The sequence below is a fragment of the Megascapheus bottae genome, chromosome 22 (genome assembly GCF_031878675.1).
Source record: "Megascapheus bottae isolate mThoBot1 chromosome 22, mThoBot2.hap1, whole genome shotgun sequence".
NCBI lineage: Eukaryota > Metazoa > Chordata > Mammalia > Rodentia > Geomyidae > Megascapheus > Megascapheus bottae.
Window position 1 is genome coordinate 32,743,946 of NC_143530.1, and position 18,398 is coordinate 32,762,343.

Sequence of the window (18,398 nt, forward strand, 5' to 3'; positions counted from 1 at the left end):
ACCATTTGAGTCACACTTCCATTCCAGCTTTTGGCTGGTTAATGGGAGATGGAGTTTCTCAGACTTTTCTGCCCAGGCTGGCCTAAAACCAGTTACTCCTGAGTAAATGCAATATGAGCCAATGACACCCGCTTATGTCCATGGCTTTTACCTTTTGCTTTCTTTCATTTCACAAGATTTGATCCTTGGCTGTAGTTTTCACTTTTATGTGTGTTCACTGTGCTCTACTGCCTACATGTGTTAGAACCTTAGGAAGGGGTTAGTTTAGATGCACATTGAGGCATTCTTAATGATTTTCACTGCTTTAAATGCCCATTTTTATGCCCACTGAGCTTGTCAAAATTTATGGCAGCATCTGACAGGCCTGAACAATGGATTGTTTGTAACCTCAGTTAGTCACAAATGAGATTCTTCCTAGTTTTCACCTTATAAGACACACAGTCAACTACAAATTGCGTCCTAACTATCCTCTCTTGTGCCTTGAAAAACCAATGCAAATTCTTATGGAGGGTAAGCCAATCACTCCTGCAGAATTTTCCACTCAAAAACAGCCACGCAAAGCTGTTTTTAGCTGCTCTTGTGACTTTACCAGCCTATGAATTTTCCATGAAAGACATTTTGGTCTTGACACCAAGACTTTCCTGAACCTCTCAGCATGGGCACAGCCACCAAAAGCCAGAGCTGGGACAAAGCTGTTCTCGTTCAAGTCTCAGCCAGCCCTTCCAAACTGTATGATCTGAGGAAAAGATCAATGACCTCTTGTGTTCCCATTTCCTCACTAGAAAAGGGAGATTTATTAATGTCAGCCATCAGCCTGAACACTCATACTTTCTGGTTCAGGTTTCCCATTCTTTCAGTTGTCAGTCCAGCCCTTCCTCCTCTTATGTAACCTAGAGCCAGTGTCTTAAAGTACCACTGCACAATACTGTGTTCACAGTCAAAGTGAACTCTGAATTAAGTTTGAGCCTATTTTCTCATGGCTGCTTTTTGGCTTGGCACTTCTCATTGGTTGAAGAGGGCTGGTATCTAAGGAATAGGATATAAATACCCTGACCAGTCCATCTGCTTAGAAAAGCAGCTCTGAAGGACAGTGGCTCTGAAATGTGGTTCTGCAGAATATCAGCCCAGAAGATACCTAAAAATGCTAATTATTCCTAGAGTGAGCATGATTGTCATTCATTTTGCCAATTCTTTTGGGGAAAAAAAAAGCCATGATTCCTTCTTTCCCTCATGTTTGGTAAAGTTCTGTATGACATAGAAGAAGGCAACCCCACAAGTACTGTTTAATGCATCTTTCCACACCCACAATAAACTGTTTTGACACCCAGTCAAAACTGGTGTTTGACAGCATGGGTCACATTTGTCTGCTTTTGTCCTTGTGTAAATGGAATAGCACATACTCTTGTTTTGTTTTTTTGTTTTTTTTTTCTACTATCTGGTTCTTTTAGCTTAACATTATGAGTGCCAGATTCACCTTTGTTTTTGTGCTGTGCAGTTAGTTATATTTCACCCATCCATTCTATTACAGTATAGAAATACCAGTATCTGTAGAAGTTTTCAGTTGTCACAATGTAGAGGCAGGGTGATGGGGGCGAGAGGTATACAAGGCCAGGAATGTCCCTAAATTTTCTATAGTGTCCATATAGGCACTCACTGGCAAACATTTTACAGTATCAAATGCCAGTAGTATTAAGTGATCCCTCAGCCTTGCAGGCTTGCTGTGTGGTAACTTCAGTGGACATTTAGGTTATTTATAATTTTGGCAAATTATGAACTAGCTTCCCTGAATATTTCAGTACATGTCCTTTGATAAATATGTATCCACTTCTGTTGAACAAATATTTGAGAATGAGATTGCTGGATGAGAAGACATTTATACTCAAGTTTTTCAAAGTTGGACCAACGTACATTTCCCCAACAGTTTATGAGTATTCTGATTGTTCCATGTCTTCATTAATTTGGTCTTTTCTGCCTCATTCTAAGCTGGTACTGGGACTTGAACTCAAAGGACTGAGTATTGTCCTTTACCTTTTTCGGCTCAAGGCTAGCACTATACCACTTGAGCTTTTCAGTTAAGAATCTCTTGGATGTTCTTGTCTGTATTTCAGGCATGAACTTCCCATGCTTACTGCCTCTTTCCCCTCCTCCTCCTCATCTTATTTTAAATCCTTCTTTTATAACCCTTCTGTAATTCTGGATTATGGAAGATGGAAGACTAGATATTTAATACAGCAGTGTTGGTGATATTCTGTGGTTTGTGGAAGATGTACACAGGTGTGGCTACTCTTTACCATAATTAGAGATGGTGTTAAGGGATTAGGTGGTGTCCCTAAAATTTCATTTGCCATACTAACAGCACCAATGCATTATTACAAATGCATTTGCTCAGATTTTTTTTTCTTGGTGGTACCACAGCTTGAAATAAGAGCCTCATATTCACTCAGGTTTGCTTGAACAGGTGGTGCTCTACCACTTGAGCCATACCTCTAGACCTACTTTTTTGCTGGTTATTTGGGGGATGGATTCTGAAGAACTTTTCTGCCTGAGCTTGTAACTAGGATCTACCAGATCTCAGCCATCTGAGTAGTTAGGATTACCAACATGAGCCACTGGTGCCTCGCTTTTACATTCTTAGTACCACTCAACTTTCATGTGAGGATTATCTACAGATATTGGGGTGTCATGTAGTAATGAGGACACTAACTAGAAAGGAACTTGACAAGGTAAAGTTTACTTCTGCGTAGAAGAGCATCTGTGATGAGTGAGCGGCCTTTTATCTTGATGCAGTGAACCCTGCCCTCTTACCTGGATTGGTCAGGATCAGGGTTCACAGTCTTTTTAATTGGTTAATACCGGATATTTAATCAAAAAGATCCGAAGTCTTGGCAGGTTTTTAGTCAACAAAGGGTCCTGCAAAGCCTGGACTTTACATCTTGGTTGGCAAGTTTCACAAAGGGAAAAGGAACACAGCAAAGAAAGAATCTGGTAAAAGAACCCCAAGAAGGGCAAGTGAAAATGGAATCTTACAAAGGAATGAAACACATGAATCCATTAACTCACCCAAGCTAGGACCGAAGAAATTACCCTTCCCAACATACTATAGTTATACTGTCATGCATAACTTTCTCTTGTTATTCCCCAAATGATATGCTGTGACACTCCTTCTGTAGCATTTACATTGCATTTAGTATTTTAAATCATCAAGAGGCTGTACATTGGTTCTATGCAAATATAAGGAAACTGAACAACTGGGATTTTTGGTACCCTGGGATTGGGGGAGGGTGTGTCCTTGAATCAATCCTTTGTGACACCAAGACTGGAGGCAATTATTCCACCTACTCATTTCCATAGTAAATTGTGCTCTAGGGATCTGATTATCCATCATTTGAGTTCGTGTTTATTAATATTTCTACTCTGTACAGTGTCGCTTATCCCCAAACATTCGTTTTTCTCACAGATAATTCTTAGTTATAAGAAAGTCAATCAGGAGGGGCCATGTAAGGGAAAAAAATCAAAGAATTTCTTAGCTAAGTATTGTTGGTTCACCCCTGTAATCGTAGCTATTCAGGAGGCTGAGATCTGGGGATCGTGGTTCAAAAAGTCCCTAAGGCTCTTATCTCTAATTAACAAGCAAAAAAAAAAAAAACCAAAACAAAAACAAACAACAACAAAAAAAAAACAAAGTGGAGCTGGGCCCAACTGAGACAGCACCAGCATAAATTGTATTAAAATTTATTTTTGAGCAGTTGCAAATGCAATGAATTTTGATCAGCATCACCTCCTTCAACATTTTGACTTCCCCCCATTGACTCAGCCCTGCTCTTAATATTAATTTTGTGGTATATACAATACAGTCTTGACTAGAGCACCAGCTTTGAAGAGGAAAAGTAAGTGACAGTGTCCAGACTTTGTATTCAAGCTCCAGTAGTGGCACTAGTCCATTGATATATTTGGCTGTAGAGGCTCTAGAGTGAAAGTACAAATCATCCAGCTCATTAGAAATCTTTTGGCCTAAAGATCTCATAATCTATCTATCCATCTATCTGTCTGTCTGTCTGTCTATCTCCTCTTCTTAGGAATAAGATGTTAAGATTAAATTTGCAAACCATTGCAAACCCTAGTCCATAGACACACCCAGTTTGGCTGAACATTTGTAGAAACGAATGTTTTTGGTAACACTGGTAATGAGTCAGTTACCCTCTTAAGGCTCAAGCATAAATGGAGTAGTCAAGTTCCACGTGGGATGTGAACTTACTGTGATATATTTTTGGTAAATTAAGTTTCATTTTCATTTTTCTAAGCCCCCAAGTCTCAGCATCTTCCTGTTTCTCCTTGCTAAATGGGTGTGTTATGAGAAAATTGCAACGTAAGTGCCCGAGCTTCCACATTTGCCTGTGTGAAGGTCTCATGTGTGGCCCTTTGCAAGTATTTGCTTAGCATCATTCAGTATCCAGGGAGCGTCTCCATGGTGTCTTTGCTGCATAAGAATCAGGTGCATCTCACTGTGTGAGCCCAGGGACAGAGGTGATCTGCTGGAGGAATACCTCTTGTGGAAGGGCTGCAGCCTAGTAAGGCCCTGAATTGAAACCTCAATACCACCAATAATGCATGCATACATGCATACATTCTATGTATGAAAATGTAAAATAATTTTGTGGAGGGAGAATTATGAAAGAGGTAATATTGACCAAGATATACCATACTCATAAATTGTTGAAATGAAGCCCCTTTGAATGGCTAAAGATAAAGAAATACAGTAATGCTCTGGGTTCTGAGATCTAGATAACAACTTCTGCTATTGCTAATTAGATGAAAGATATAGAAAGTTAAATGATTGGCCCCAGGGGAAGATTTTCCCCAGTGAACCCCTCTTGGAAGACTTCATTGTTGCTGGAGAGTTGTTTTTAAGTTCAAGACATGCTTTGGGAATGCCATCTTTCTTCTCTTTAGCATCCTGATGATCATCGTGAATAAACAAAATAGTAAGAAGATTATCACCAGTTGTTAGTGGCTCATGCCTAATAATTCTAGCTACAGGTTCAAAGCCAGCCTGGGTAGTAAAATTTCTCCTTCCTTCCTTCCTTCCTTCCTTCCTTCCTTCCTTCCTTCCTTCCTTCCTTCCTCCCTCCCTCCCTCCCTCCCTCCCTTACTTCCTTGCTTTTTTTCTTTCACCAGTCCTAGGGTTTGAACTCTGGGCCCGGGCACAATCCCTGAACTTCTTTTGCTCAAGGTTAGTACTCTACCACTGGAGCCAGGGTGCTGCTTGCAGCTTTTTCTGCTTACATGTTACTAAAGAATTGAATCCAGGGCTTCATGCATGCTAGACAAGCACCCTATCACTAACTGACATTTCCAGCCCGGTGAAACTCTTTATCTCCAATTAACCTCTAAAAAGATGGAAGGAGAGTTGTGGTTCAAACAGTAGCGTGAACAACAACAACATTAAAGCTCATAGATAGTGCTCCTCAATTCAAGACCCCCCCCTTCTCACCACAAAAAGAAAGAGGAAGAGGAAGAGGAGGAGAAGGAGGAAGAGGAGGAGGAGGAGAAGGAGAGAAAATTAGATAGCAATTTTTTTTGTGGGTCATGGGGCTTGAACTCTGGGCCTGGGTACTGTCCCTAAGCTCTTCAGCTCAAGGCTACCACTCTATCCCTGGAGCCACAGCCTCCACTTTCCCTTTTCTAGTGATTAATTGGAAATAAGAGTCTCATGGGGCAGCAATTATTTAATAGACTGTCCAAAGGAATTGGAATGACAACACCCTATACTTTTTCCATGTGGAGCTAGCTCAAAGGAAAAGGAAAGTCCCTATGTTTTATAATTAAGAATGCAGCCCCGAGCCTTTTGATCTGCATTAACAACAACACAAACTATGGAGGTGAACACGGTGGCATACCATGGGATCTTATTTCAGGAGATTTTAGGCCCCACGTCTAGAAGTGTGGCCACTCACTCCACCAAGCCAAATAAAAACAGGAGTTTATTACATGAGATGGGCAGCTGTTGGATAGAGGAAAGGGAACATTTAACCCATGGTCTACCCTCTTCCCAATACAGACATGAGTGATAGGGTTAAACAGACCAAGAATTAAGGGAAAGTAGTACAAATTATGCATAATTAAACAGTCCCAGTCCCAGATACTTTCTAGTGGTCAGAGGTGGCCAGAAGTGTCTGACAGTCCACTGTCTCAGGATTGGTCAAGTGGGGCCTGACCAATTCATTAATGCATGGCAAGTGGTCCAGTCTCCTGATACACTCCTTCCTAGTTTATAAGATGGCTATAAGAGGATGACTCAATCTGGGAATGTGGCTTAGTGGTAGAATGCTTGCCTAACATGCATAAAGCCCATAGTTCAATACCTCAGTACCACAGAAATAGAAAAAGCCAGAAGTGGTGCTGTGGCTCAAGTGGTAGAGTGCTAGCCTTGAGCAAAAGAAGCTCAGGGACAGTGCCCAGGCCCTGAGTTTAAGTCCCCAGATGGGAGAGGGAGAGGAGGAGGAGGAGGAGGAGGAGGAGGAGGAGGAGGAGGAATGAAGGACATAGATATAAAATGGAAGGGAAGCCTAGCTCAAATAAGGAATCAGTATATCTCAGAAAAAGCACTATTATGCCCCTGTTATAATTCCTGTACTCACAGCAATAGTTAGAGTTCTATTCACAGGAATATTTAGAGGACAGCCCAGCCATGTAGCAGGACACTTCAAAAAAAAAAAGAGCCATTAGCCACCTAAACTCCTCAAGACTGCTTCCACAAAGTATCTGAACCAATTCTGCTTGCTATTAACAATCAACAGCCTAATGGAGTGTGTGTTAGCACAGGTAGCTAGCTGAGCAAGAGGAAAGACACATGCTGAAGTGAGTCCAGAAACCTCTTCCAATCACCACATAATTGCCTGCAAGTTTTCCCCTTAGGCTTTTGGGTATGCCCCTGGTAACAAGAGTGTCTACACACAACATCACACAGGCCTTTTTCTTTTTTTCCTTCCTCACTGCTCAGCTTAGCTTTACTGCCAGACTCCAGCCCTGGGTCTTACTGAGTCAGGTGAACACAGATTTGCCCTCTTCATTTGAGAAATGCAGAAGATGCTAAGCACCTATTAGAAGACATTTTCCCTCTTTGATTATTTGTTTTATTCACTGAGATTAGAGCCTCCACCATTTGAAATCCAGGATCTTCTTATGTAAAGAAGATGGTGGTGGAGGGCGGTGATGGAGTTTCATTTAGAAGCTCATTTGGCTGGCCTTGAATTTATAATCCTCCTCCCTCAACTTTCTGAGTACTGGCAACATGCCCAGCTGGCTGCTATCTTCATTTTGGAATTATGTTCTATGGATCTTTATAATTGGGGGGGGAAAATCTTGAATAAAAGTACACAATAAAAAGGCTTCTAACCCTAATCCTAACTACTCAAGGATGGGATCTGACAATCACAGTTCAAAGCCAGCTTGGGCAGGAAAGTCTACGAGACTATCTCCAATTAACCACTAACAAGCTAGAAGTAGAACTGTGGCACAAGCACTATAGCACTAGTCTTGGGATAGCACCCAGGCCCTGAGTTCGAGCCCTAGAACCCCTTTACCAACTCCCCAAAGCTTCTGGATATGATCAAAGAAAGCCTATAAGATGTTCTGGGGGAAGGCAAACAAACATGTCTAGACTGATTCATTGGCTAGTTCTGAAATAATTACTTCCAAAACAAGGACCAAGAAATGGTCGCTAGGCATGTCAACATCAACTCTCTCCTTGGCTCGAGTAAAAACCAGGTAGGGAAGGCTGAACCTTCTAGTCACAATAGCCACAAAGCTTACCACGGTCCATACTGGATAAGCAGATCCAAATAGCTACTATCCATCAGGAAACACAATCCTGAACTGACATCCACTCATAGGACAGATAAGCCGTTTTGTTTAAAGACCTCCTGTAAGGATTTTTTAAATACCAGAACTTGAGAAAGGGAAAAATTAGGTAAAATTGCTGAAATAAAAAAAAGGAGCTATGTTTTTCAACACATAAACAGTGCCATGTGAATTATTGGACTGAATACAGAGTTATTACAAAAGTTGCTATTTTGGCTTGTGTTTCTACTTCTTAATATAGTAACATCATCAATGTCTGTCTCTTAGCCTGTATGAATCTGAGCCTCTGTTTACTCTCTAGCTGGAAATGGTAATATAAACAGATTATGTTGCTCCAATTTAGTTAGCTATCTGTACATGGAATTCTTTGTCAGCCTGCAAATATTTTAATATGCATTCTGAGTCCCAAGGCTTTGCCAAACAAGATTCTAAAATTACTTTGGATTGTTTGAAAATTATAGCCTAGTATTTAAAAGAATTATCTGTGGGAAAGTTGCTGTATCCACAGAATATATAAAGAATTCTAGCCAGGTACCTGTGGCTCATTCTTATAACTCTAGCTACTCTGAAAGTGGAGATCTGGAAGACTCTAGTTCGAAGCTTAGAAAAGCCTGTAAGTCTCCATCTTCAAAATAACCAGAACCAAAATAGAACTGTCAGTGTGGCTTAAGTGGTAGAACACCAGTAGAGCAACCATAAGACCCCTAGTTCAAATCACCTTGTCAACTGATTATACAATAATGCCTGTATTCTTTTTCTACTTGGTCTAAGAGTCTGGTTGGTTATACCAAGAGTTTACTTGGACAAAGTATACAGAGAATTTACTATGATAGAAACAAAAGTCCCAAATAGGCTTGAAAAAATAAAAACTTTAAATAATGAGAGCTAAAAGAATGAGAAGTATTATGAATGGAAAAGTGGCATCTGGGTGGATGGAGCATGGTGTACTTTTCATTATGAGAGCAGCACTCATTTTTGTGTGCTTGGTGAAAGCAAGTTATATGTGTGGTGTCATTCGTAGCAGCATGAAAGTGTTTCAAAAGGAGGGAGAGCACATGCTTTAAAAGACACTCTTTCTTTCCTGGATGGGGAAAGACATAGTTTATGCTGTGAATGCTGAGCAGGTAAAGCTACTGAGTGGTGCTGCTCACATAGTAGCGAGGGGAAATAGAAGTCAGTAATTATAAAAGTCATTTTTAAATCTTTGCCATTTAAAAATAAGTCACGAGGTCTAGCTCCAGTGGCTTGTCCTAGAATCCTAGCTGCTCAGGAGGCTGAGATCTGGAAATGGTAACATTTGAAACTTTCCTGAATCTGAGTGTCCACGCAGATTCATACCTCCAATTAACTACCAAAAAGCCAGACATGGAAATACGGCTCAAGTAGTAAAGTGCCAGCTTTGAGTGAAACAGCAAAGGGACAGCACCCAGGCTCTGCATTCAAGTCCCAAGACCAACACACATATGTGTGAAAAAAAAATGGAAGCTTGAAGGTATAAAACTTCTAAGTCAAAAATTTTGGAATGCCATCAATGAAATGCTATTTGTGAACATTCATCTCCCACATGGTTCATAAACATTGAGTCGTGTTCTAGGCTGTCAATCTCCGCACTTGGGATCTTCTAACTGAACATCAGTTGTGGTCTTGATCAAGCATGTTGCTGTGAAGCCTCAGATGTCATCCAAATCTGGGAGTGTCACTCCAAATTTGCTCATGTGATCCCAATATTTTCACACAAACCATAGCAGATGCTGGAAGTGGGAGGAGAGGATTCCTTTCAAAGTCAAAGCCCTCCCTCCCTCCCTCCCTCCTTCCCCCCCCTCCACACCCTTGCCTGCAACCTCTGCACCCTCACATCTCCTTGGAGACCAAAACTCCTCCTGGAAGCTCCTGTTTTGGAAACCAATGGGGTGGAGCCAGAAAGCCTGAAAGAGAGTTTCTTTTATTTTACATTTTGCCATTTGAGTCTTGCAGAAGAGAGGCTATATGCCGTGGGTGGTTCTGGAACAGCTGGAAAACCAGGCTGGGGAACATAGCCCTGAGCTACCCTGAAAAAGAGCAGCCACAGGATGCCAGTTACCTGCCCTTTCATGCTGTCTTTCACTGGGCTAATTCCCTGAACAGTAATAACAAGAATGGAAGTAGGGAGAAACACAGGAAACGAAAGAAGAGAGATCCTGGAAACGAAATCTGTGGGGGGAGGGGGGGAGAAGAGTTAGCCAAGTTTTATTGAGCGAAACAGGAGCAGATAGATGCAGGCTAGGAGAGAGGGGGAGGAGGAAAAGGCTGGGCTTAAGCAACCTGCTGCTGGGACTTTTAAACAAAGGAGGCTTGAGAGGGGCGTGATTGGTTTCTTATATCAGTTGGAGGAGAGAGAAAGAGAGCCAGCGGTTAGACTCTGGGCATGGAACTGGATGAATTTACAACACATCTTTCTGGACAGCAGTCACTGGAGTATGTACCACAGTAAGGACTGGGAAGAAAACAATAAATTTGAGGAAGGATTTTCAGATCTGGGCAGACTTGGCCATCTCACTCCTCTTTGAGGCATGCCTTTATCTGTGCGGTCCCTATTTATAGTTTCAGTCTCCACTGTTGTTGTGTTTATTGTGTTCTATGTGTTCAGTTTTGGGGGAGATCAAAGCTACCAGAGATTAAATATCTCTGATGCTTGGACGCTGACTCAAGTTTGCACATCTTTTATCAATGGGAAAGCTGCCTTCCTGTGGAAGAATAAGCTCATGATCTATGAAAAATCTTCTTGTAAGGAATACTTGACTCACAGCCATTATATTACGACTCCTTTATCTCAAGAAGAAGTTGAATTTCCTTTGGCGTATGTCATGGTCATTCATCATAATTTTGACACCTTTGCAAGACTCTTCAGATCCATCTACATGCCACAAAATGTCTACTGCATTCACGTGGATGAAAAAGCCACAGCTGAATTCAAAGAAGCAGTGGGACAGTTACTCAGCTGCTTCCCAAACGCTTTCCTGGCTTCTAAGATGGAACCTGTGGTCTATGGAGGGATCTCCAGGCTCCAGGCTGACCTGAACTGTATGAAGGACCTGGTGGCTTCTGAGGTGCCCTGGAAGTACCTGCTCAACACCTGTGGGCAGGATTTCCCCCTGAAGACCAATAAGGAAATTGTGCAGTATCTGAAAGGACTTAAAGGGAAGAATCTTACCCCAGGAGTGCTTCCCCCAGCCCATGCCATCGGGAGGACAAAGTTTGTCCACCGAGAGCACCTGGACAAAGAGCTTTCCTATGTCATTCGAACAACGGCTGTGAAGCCGCCGCCACCCCATAACCTCACCATTTACTTTGGCTCGGCCTATGTTGCTCTATCAAGACAGTTTGCTAACTTCGTTCTCCATGACTCACGGGCGGTTGATTTGCTCCAGTGGTCCAAGGACACTTTCAGTCCAGATGAACATTTCTGGGTGACGCTTAATAGGATTCCAGGTATGAGATTTCATGTCTTTTTGGTGGTTTTTTTTTCATACAAAGAAGGAATAATATGCTTCCCACGCCCACAGGTTCTACCTGTGAGGTTCAACTAAAAAAAATACATCTTGTCTTGAACATGTATAGACTTTCTTCTGGTCATGATTCCCTAAAAAATGTACTCTAACAACTACTGACATGGCATTGACATTTTATTAGCCATTGTAAGTCATCTAGAGATGCTATAGGTATATGAAGGGCATTTATATGTTTATGCACATACTATACCATAAAACATAATATTTATGTAAGCAACCAGAGCATCTGTGGTTCTTTTACCCAAGGGGGACTCTGAACATGAAACCAGTCTCCCAGGGATATGGAGAGGTGGCTGCATTTGGAAGGGCTTTTAAAGAATCCACCACTTAAAATGAAATTTTGGAAGTAGAAGATAGAAGAAAACGGAAATCTATAGTCCTCACTCTTATCCTTTCTAAATGCAATTTCATGTTCTCTATGCGATCATTAAAATATTCTAGCACTAGCTAGAATACTTCCCTGTGATATCTCTTTGTAGTTAGCCATGTTTTGTCGTGTGTGTGTGTGTGTGTGTGTGTGTGTGTGTGTGTGTAGCTTTTTTCCATTCAAGGCTGGAGTTCTACCACTTGAGTCATGCCTCTACTTTTGGTCTTTGGCTGGTCAGTTGGCCATAAAGTCTGTGGACCTCCTCCCCCTCCCCCAGGCTAGATTCTGATGGCAGTCTTGAGCTCTGAGCTTCCTGAGTTGCTAGAATCACAGGTGTGAGTCACTGTGGCCTGGTCACAGGCATCATTGTATGGAATCTTTGTCACATCAGATGTTCTTGTTCTCAGTCCACACTGGTCCTCTTTCTTTTCTCTAAATTTGTCAGACTTGCTCCTAGCCCAAAACATTTGTGCTGTCCATCCTTCTGTCCATCCTTGAAGAAGCACAAGCCTCTTTCATACCTGCCATCTCTTAGAAGGACAGCTCTGACTACCAGAACCCTAACCCTAGCAAGCCTGGGCCAGCCCTGGGCCCCCACACCACCCGAATTTTTTTTTCCTTTCCAAGAGCCTATTGCATCTCAAATGATCATATTTCCTATTTGCATGGATTTGTTGACTTCGTGCAAGTTATTTGATGTCAGGGTAGTTTTCTGTTTTGTTAACTACTATTTACATGACATTTCTATGGTATTAGATGTTATGAGTCATATAGAGGTGGCCTAAAGTAAATGAGATGCTCAGAATACTAGTACCTGCTCAATAAATATGTATTAGGTAAACTATTAAATTCTGCTTGAGTGAATGAATGAACGAATGGCAAAGAGAGAAATATTCCTACGGCACCACAGTTACCCCTCTCTAAAACACACTGAGATAAAAATTATTTGGACTCATGCATTTATCTTAGCTGCATATAGTTTTTAGAAGAAACTCATTTTGAGGCAAATAATAAGATTCTAGAACTCCTTTCTTTCTCATGAAAAGATCTCCACCTTTACTGGTTTATCCAATTCAAATGGGTTACCTTTTTTTAAATATATAAGATACTATAAATAGGATTTCTTTGGACTCAGTAAAACAAAATGATCTCTAATGAACTAGACAGCATTATAAAAGCAAGAGAAAAGCAATCATTGTTCTGGTTGTTGGGGGAGAGCCAAATTGGAAATGCTGGGAAGTGCTCCGGGCTGCAGGGCTGGGCTTGCTAGGTGATAAACATGCCCACGTTCTCTGGAAAATACCGAGTTATGACTGTGTATCCCCGAGGACCAGTCTGGCAGATTCTCTGTGTCCTAGCTCCCCTCCTCCCTTCCTGCTAGCCTTTGTCTTTTTACCTTTGACCTGATGTTCCCTTTGTGACTACGTAATTGGGGACATTAAATGCTTAGATGCTGATGTCCATATTTACATATTGCATCCCTTTCTAGTTCCACTAGTCCCTTAAAATTTATGAACGTTTGGTTCTAGCCATAAGCTGCCTCCAGTACTATACTGAGGTGAGAGCATTTTGTAACTCAGGAAAAGGGTGCCTTGTTGCTTTAGCAGGAAGGGAGGGAGGGAGGGAGGGAGGGAGGGAGGGAGGGAGGGAGGAAGGAAGGAAGGAAGGAAGGAAGGAAGGAAGGAAGGAAGGAAGGAAGGGAAGGAATCAAGGAATCTCAGTACTTGGAGATGGACTAAAGGAGGATCACAATACGGAGCCAGTCTGGGCAGCATACCTAGACCCCATTTTTTTTTGTTTGTCAGTCATGCAAAATGATAATATCAAAAAAACTTACTATCTTACCTTTTTTGTGTGTGCTGGTCCTGGGGTTTGAACTCAGGGCCTGGGTGCTGTCCTTAAGTATCTATGCTCAAGGCTAGCACTACCAATTTGAATCACAGCTCCATTTCCAGTTTTTTGGTAGTTAATTGGAGATAAGGGTTTCACAGACTTTACTGCCTGGACTGGCTTTGAACTGCCATCCTCAGATCTCAGCCTCCTGAGTAGCTAGGATTACAGCTGTGAGCCACTGGCACCTGTTCCCATTTAAAAAAAATACTTATAGGTTTGGGATATACCGACTCCCTCGCAACAATAGCATGATTCTTTTAAGTCATAGAAGTTTACAGAACCTTAAATATTCCCTAGTATGGAAGTGAAGGGTTCCTCGGGATGAGGATGAAGATGAGGATGATGGGCTGTGTCAGAGACTGACTGCCTGGGAGAGACAGTGGCCAGATGAAGGGCGAGGGGGCTCCTTTAGTTTCCCTGTTTCTATGAAAATCACAGGTCCCTGAGATCCACATGTGAAAACATTTCACAGGGCCTCATAATTGGGAGAGTCAAGGTAGTTTTCACAAGAGTTATTTAAGTATCACTGAATATAGTGGGGAGAAATGGAGAGGAGAGACATTTCCTGCTTCTAAGGCAGGAAATGGGAGTTGCAAACTCCAGAGTGGGTTTCTAGGTCTTCTAAACTAGGAGAAAACACATGGTCAGGTTGCCTAGCAACTCCTAATCTGTAGACAATGGTGTGGGTGGATAAAATGAGTGAAGCCTACCCCATACCCTGGTAATCTTCAGGACTTCCTGTTGCTAGAGTCGCCTTCCTTCTTTCCATCTGAGGCCCTACTACTAGCTGAGCAGCTTCTTAGCATGCAGAAGGCAGATGCTAGCATTCCCTTTGTGATCTCTTATGCTTGTAACTCAGTATCTCACATAAGGAGGTGCCTGTTGCTTTGCTTTGGTCTTCTAGTTGTTTTGTTGTTGTTTTTTAACTTCCTGATAATGTTGTGGTCTGGCTCTTTCAATATTTATTTAAGTTTCATTTCCCTGTCTCCTTGTCTGTGTCTCTGGCCTCAAGGTTAGAGGGGACAGGGAGAAAAGAAAGGCTGGGGGAGGAGGTGCAGAGAAATTGAAGAATGTTATTAATGTGTCTATGGATGTATGTATCTCTCTATAAATCATTGCCTATCTCTATGGCAACATCTGTCCATCTCTTTTCAGCTATCTATATCTGTCTTATCTATCAGTCTAGCTAGCTAGCCATCCATGTACCCATCTTCTGTGAATAAATATGGATAACTTAGTGAAAGCACTAAATACTATATGAAAAGGGGTGAAAAGCTAAAGTAAAAGAAGGAAGGAAATTGTTCAAAGAACACTGTGGAATTATCACAACCTCTGTGGACTACTAATGTAGGCAAAAAAGTAAAACCAAACAAGAAACCCTGATGGGCTCATGTAGAAAGACCACCCCCCCCCCACTTGAATGCCTCTTTCATTCCAGAAGACCCCTAAAAGCTTTTGCATCAGTCCCAGGAATCCATGGTTTACCTTGCTCGTTAGCTTTGGTGGTGGCATCTCATGTTCCCTCACAGAAATATATGTGACATCTCCCAGAGAGGAAGCCTGGCCAGTCTGACTCTATGGTACATTTCAGGATAGCGTAACATCTCTGGAGGGTCTGCCTCCTTCCTTTCTTAGATCACTTCAGAGAGAAAGGATATATGGCTGGTAGGTGGGTCCTTCCCAAATTTCTAGTCACTGTCCTCTCTCCATCTTCAAAGGCAGTGTCAGATCTAATCATCCACTCCAGCTGCTCCAGCAGTGGATACTAGACTGTGGTTTGTAATTGAAGATTTGGGGCAGACAACCTAGAATTACATTGGCTCTTCTGTTCTGTAAATACAGATTCAACATCAAAGTGGATACAAAAGAAAAACCCTTCCAAAGCATAACAAAATTCCTAAATCATTCCCATGGGTAACATGACCAAGATGAGATCCACCCTAGAATTACTGGTATCAGAACACAGAGTGGAAATCACTTAAAATCGGAGATAAAACTGGGCACTGGTGACTCACAACTCATAACTCTCAAGAGGCTGAGGATATAGGTTTGAAGTCAGCTTAGTTGGAGCCAGGACATAAGTTTGAAGCCAGCTTAGCTGGAGCCCAGCCTATGATAGCAGGAAGTCACCTGGCTTCTTCTGCTCCTTTATCTACACAGCACCTCTTAAGAAAGGCCCATTTTCTCCAGATCTTCTTGTTCTAGAACTTTTTTTTTTTTTGCCTATCAAGACAGAATTCCTGAGGCCATGGAGTGTGTGTGTGTGTCTGTGTGTGTGTGTCTGTGTGTGTGTGTGTGTGTGTGTGTATGTGCTTTGACTTTGGTTTCCTTCTTCCCTTACTGTGTCAGATTTCTTCCTTTGAACTTTTGCTCACACACTGCTCTGACCTTTCTTGTCATTCTTTTCTTTCATAAGAACATTTTTGTTTACTCTCTTTGTCTACTATATATATTTTTTTCAAAGCCTCTTTGTCAAATATCTTGACCTTAGAAGGGCCCACATACATGATCATAGTTCTGCATTTTTTTTTAGTTCTAAAAATAATATGTTTCAACTAGCCACTGGTGGCTTAGGCATGTAATCCTGGCCGCTCAGGAGGCTCACTTCTGATGATCACAGTTGAAAAGCAGCCTGGATAGGAAAGAGACTCTTATCTGCAATAAACTACTCAGAAAAAGGCAGAAGTAGTATGGTGGCTCAAGTGGTAGAGTGCCATCCTTGAGAACAAAGAGGCTCAAGGATAGCACCCAGGCCCTGAATTCAAGTGCCAGGACCAGATAAAAGTAAAAAAAAATTAAAATGTAAAATATATGTAAGATGTTTCTTATTTTGATTTATATTGCCTTAAAAAACTGACTTTTATTTATTCGTGCATGTTCTGTGGAAGAGCATTATGACTTCTTGGGTTGTGTCAGAAACTCAACTCTAAATGGTTAAAACACCAGGACTTACTTAGGAAGTCACAAAATTAAGATGCTGAAGGTGAAACCAAGTTTTTATACCTCTGACTTAAAGAATAGTTGTCCCAATTTATGTCTCGCCACTCCCTGCTCCTCTATGCCAAAGAAAGAGACGTGGTAAAGGGCGGAGAAAAGATTTATTAAGTGGCAGCCCTTTAGTACATCTTCAACCTCATCAGAGGTACAGACATTAGCTTCAGGTTAAACCTAGAGAATTGGGGACAGAGGATGACAAAGGTATGCACAGTGAAAGCAGTCTCTGGCTTGGACCCTGATCATGCCTGTAATCCTAGCTATTCATCTGGAAGCTGAGATCTGAAGATTGTAACTCTAAGCCAATCTAGTGGATGAATCCTAAAGACTCTTACCTCTAATTAAACATCAAAAAGCTGCAAGTAGAGTTGTGGCTCAAATGGTAGAGAATCAACCTTGGGCCAAAAAAACAAAGGGATAGCACCAGGCTCTGATTAAGCACCAGTACTAGCACAAAAATAAACCCAACCAAACCAAAAACTCCCATATTATTGGTACATGAATAGAGAAAAAGGTTAATGGAACATAAAAGAGAGTCTAGGAAAGGACATCATGATTGAGTGAAAATTTATTTAAAATTAGTTAATAACATTATGGCATTCCAAGCCAGTTGGAGGAGATGGTGTTGACTATTGACTTTCTCCCAAGTCTTACAGACATTTACCTCTAATTTACTAGCAAAAAACTGGAAAGAGAGGTGTGGCTCAAGGAGTAGAGTACATCTTTGACTAAAAACCACTCAAGAGCCAGTCACAGTGGCTGACGCCTGTAATCCTAGCTACTCAGGAGGCTGAGATCTGAGGACGACAGTTCAAAGAACCTGAGACTCTTATCTCCAATTAATCACTAGAAAATGGGAAGTAGGACTATGGCTCAGGGGTAGGGCAGTAGCCTTGAGCTAAAGAGCTCAGGGACAGCTCCCAGGCCCAGAGTTCAAGCCCTACGACCTACAAAAAAAAAAAAAAAAACCAGCAACAATACACCCCCACCACACACACACAAGAGCTTTAGACCCTGAGTTCAAGCTGCCCTCCCGTCCCCCAGAACCAGCAAGCAAAATGACTTTGTGACTTTTTTGTTTTGTCTTCTAAAAGCTATTGGTTTATTGGTTGGTTGGTTGTTAAGTTGGTTGGTTGTGAGGCTTGAACCCAGGGCCTGGGTACTGTCCTTTACCTCTTTATGCTCAAGGCTAGTGAGTGATAACACCATTCCCAGATTTTTATAGCTTAATTGAAGATAAGAATCTCACAGCCTTTCCTGCCTAACTTGGCTTTGAACCACAATCCTCAAATCTCAGCCTCTTGAGTAGCTAGAATTACAAGCCTGAGCCACTGGTGCCCAGCAGGTTCCCAGTTCCTCCTTCTCCTCCTCCTCCTCCTCCTCCTCCTCCTCCTCCTCCTCCTCCTCCTCCTCCTTCTTCTTCTTCTTCTTCAGGCTTATACTCAGCCTGAACCTGGATGCTGACCCTGAGCTCTTAAGCTCAAGGCTACTGCCCTACCTCTGGGCCTGGGTATTGTCCCTGAGCTCTTCAACTCAAGGTTATCACCCTACCCTTGAGCCAAGCTCCACTTCCTGTTTTTTCTAGAGGTTATTTGGAGATAAAAGTCTCAGGTCCTTTTGTGCCTGGGCTGGCTTTGAACCTTGATCTCCAGATCTCAGCCTCCTGAGTTAGCTAGGATTACAGGCGTGAGCCACTGCACCCAGCTGGTTCCAGTTCTTGAAATGAATCTTGGATA

General features: G+C 42.0%; 1 protein-coding gene across 1 annotated transcript in view; it reads left to right on the plus strand.

Moving 5' to 3' along the window:
• Positions 1-9,712: 9,712 nt before the first annotated feature.
• The window catches only part of LOC150048479 (N-acetyllactosaminide beta-1,6-N-acetylglucosaminyl-transferase), a 45,636-nt gene continuing 36,950 nt past the window's right edge, over positions 9,713-18,398 (plus strand). The window contains exon 1 of the mRNA XM_090356465.1: positions 9,713-11,328. Coding sequence (XP_090212591.1) covers positions 10,410-11,328 — 919 coding nt within the window. The 5' untranslated portion in view covers positions 9,713-10,409. The remainder of the gene's footprint in view (positions 11,329-18,398) is intronic.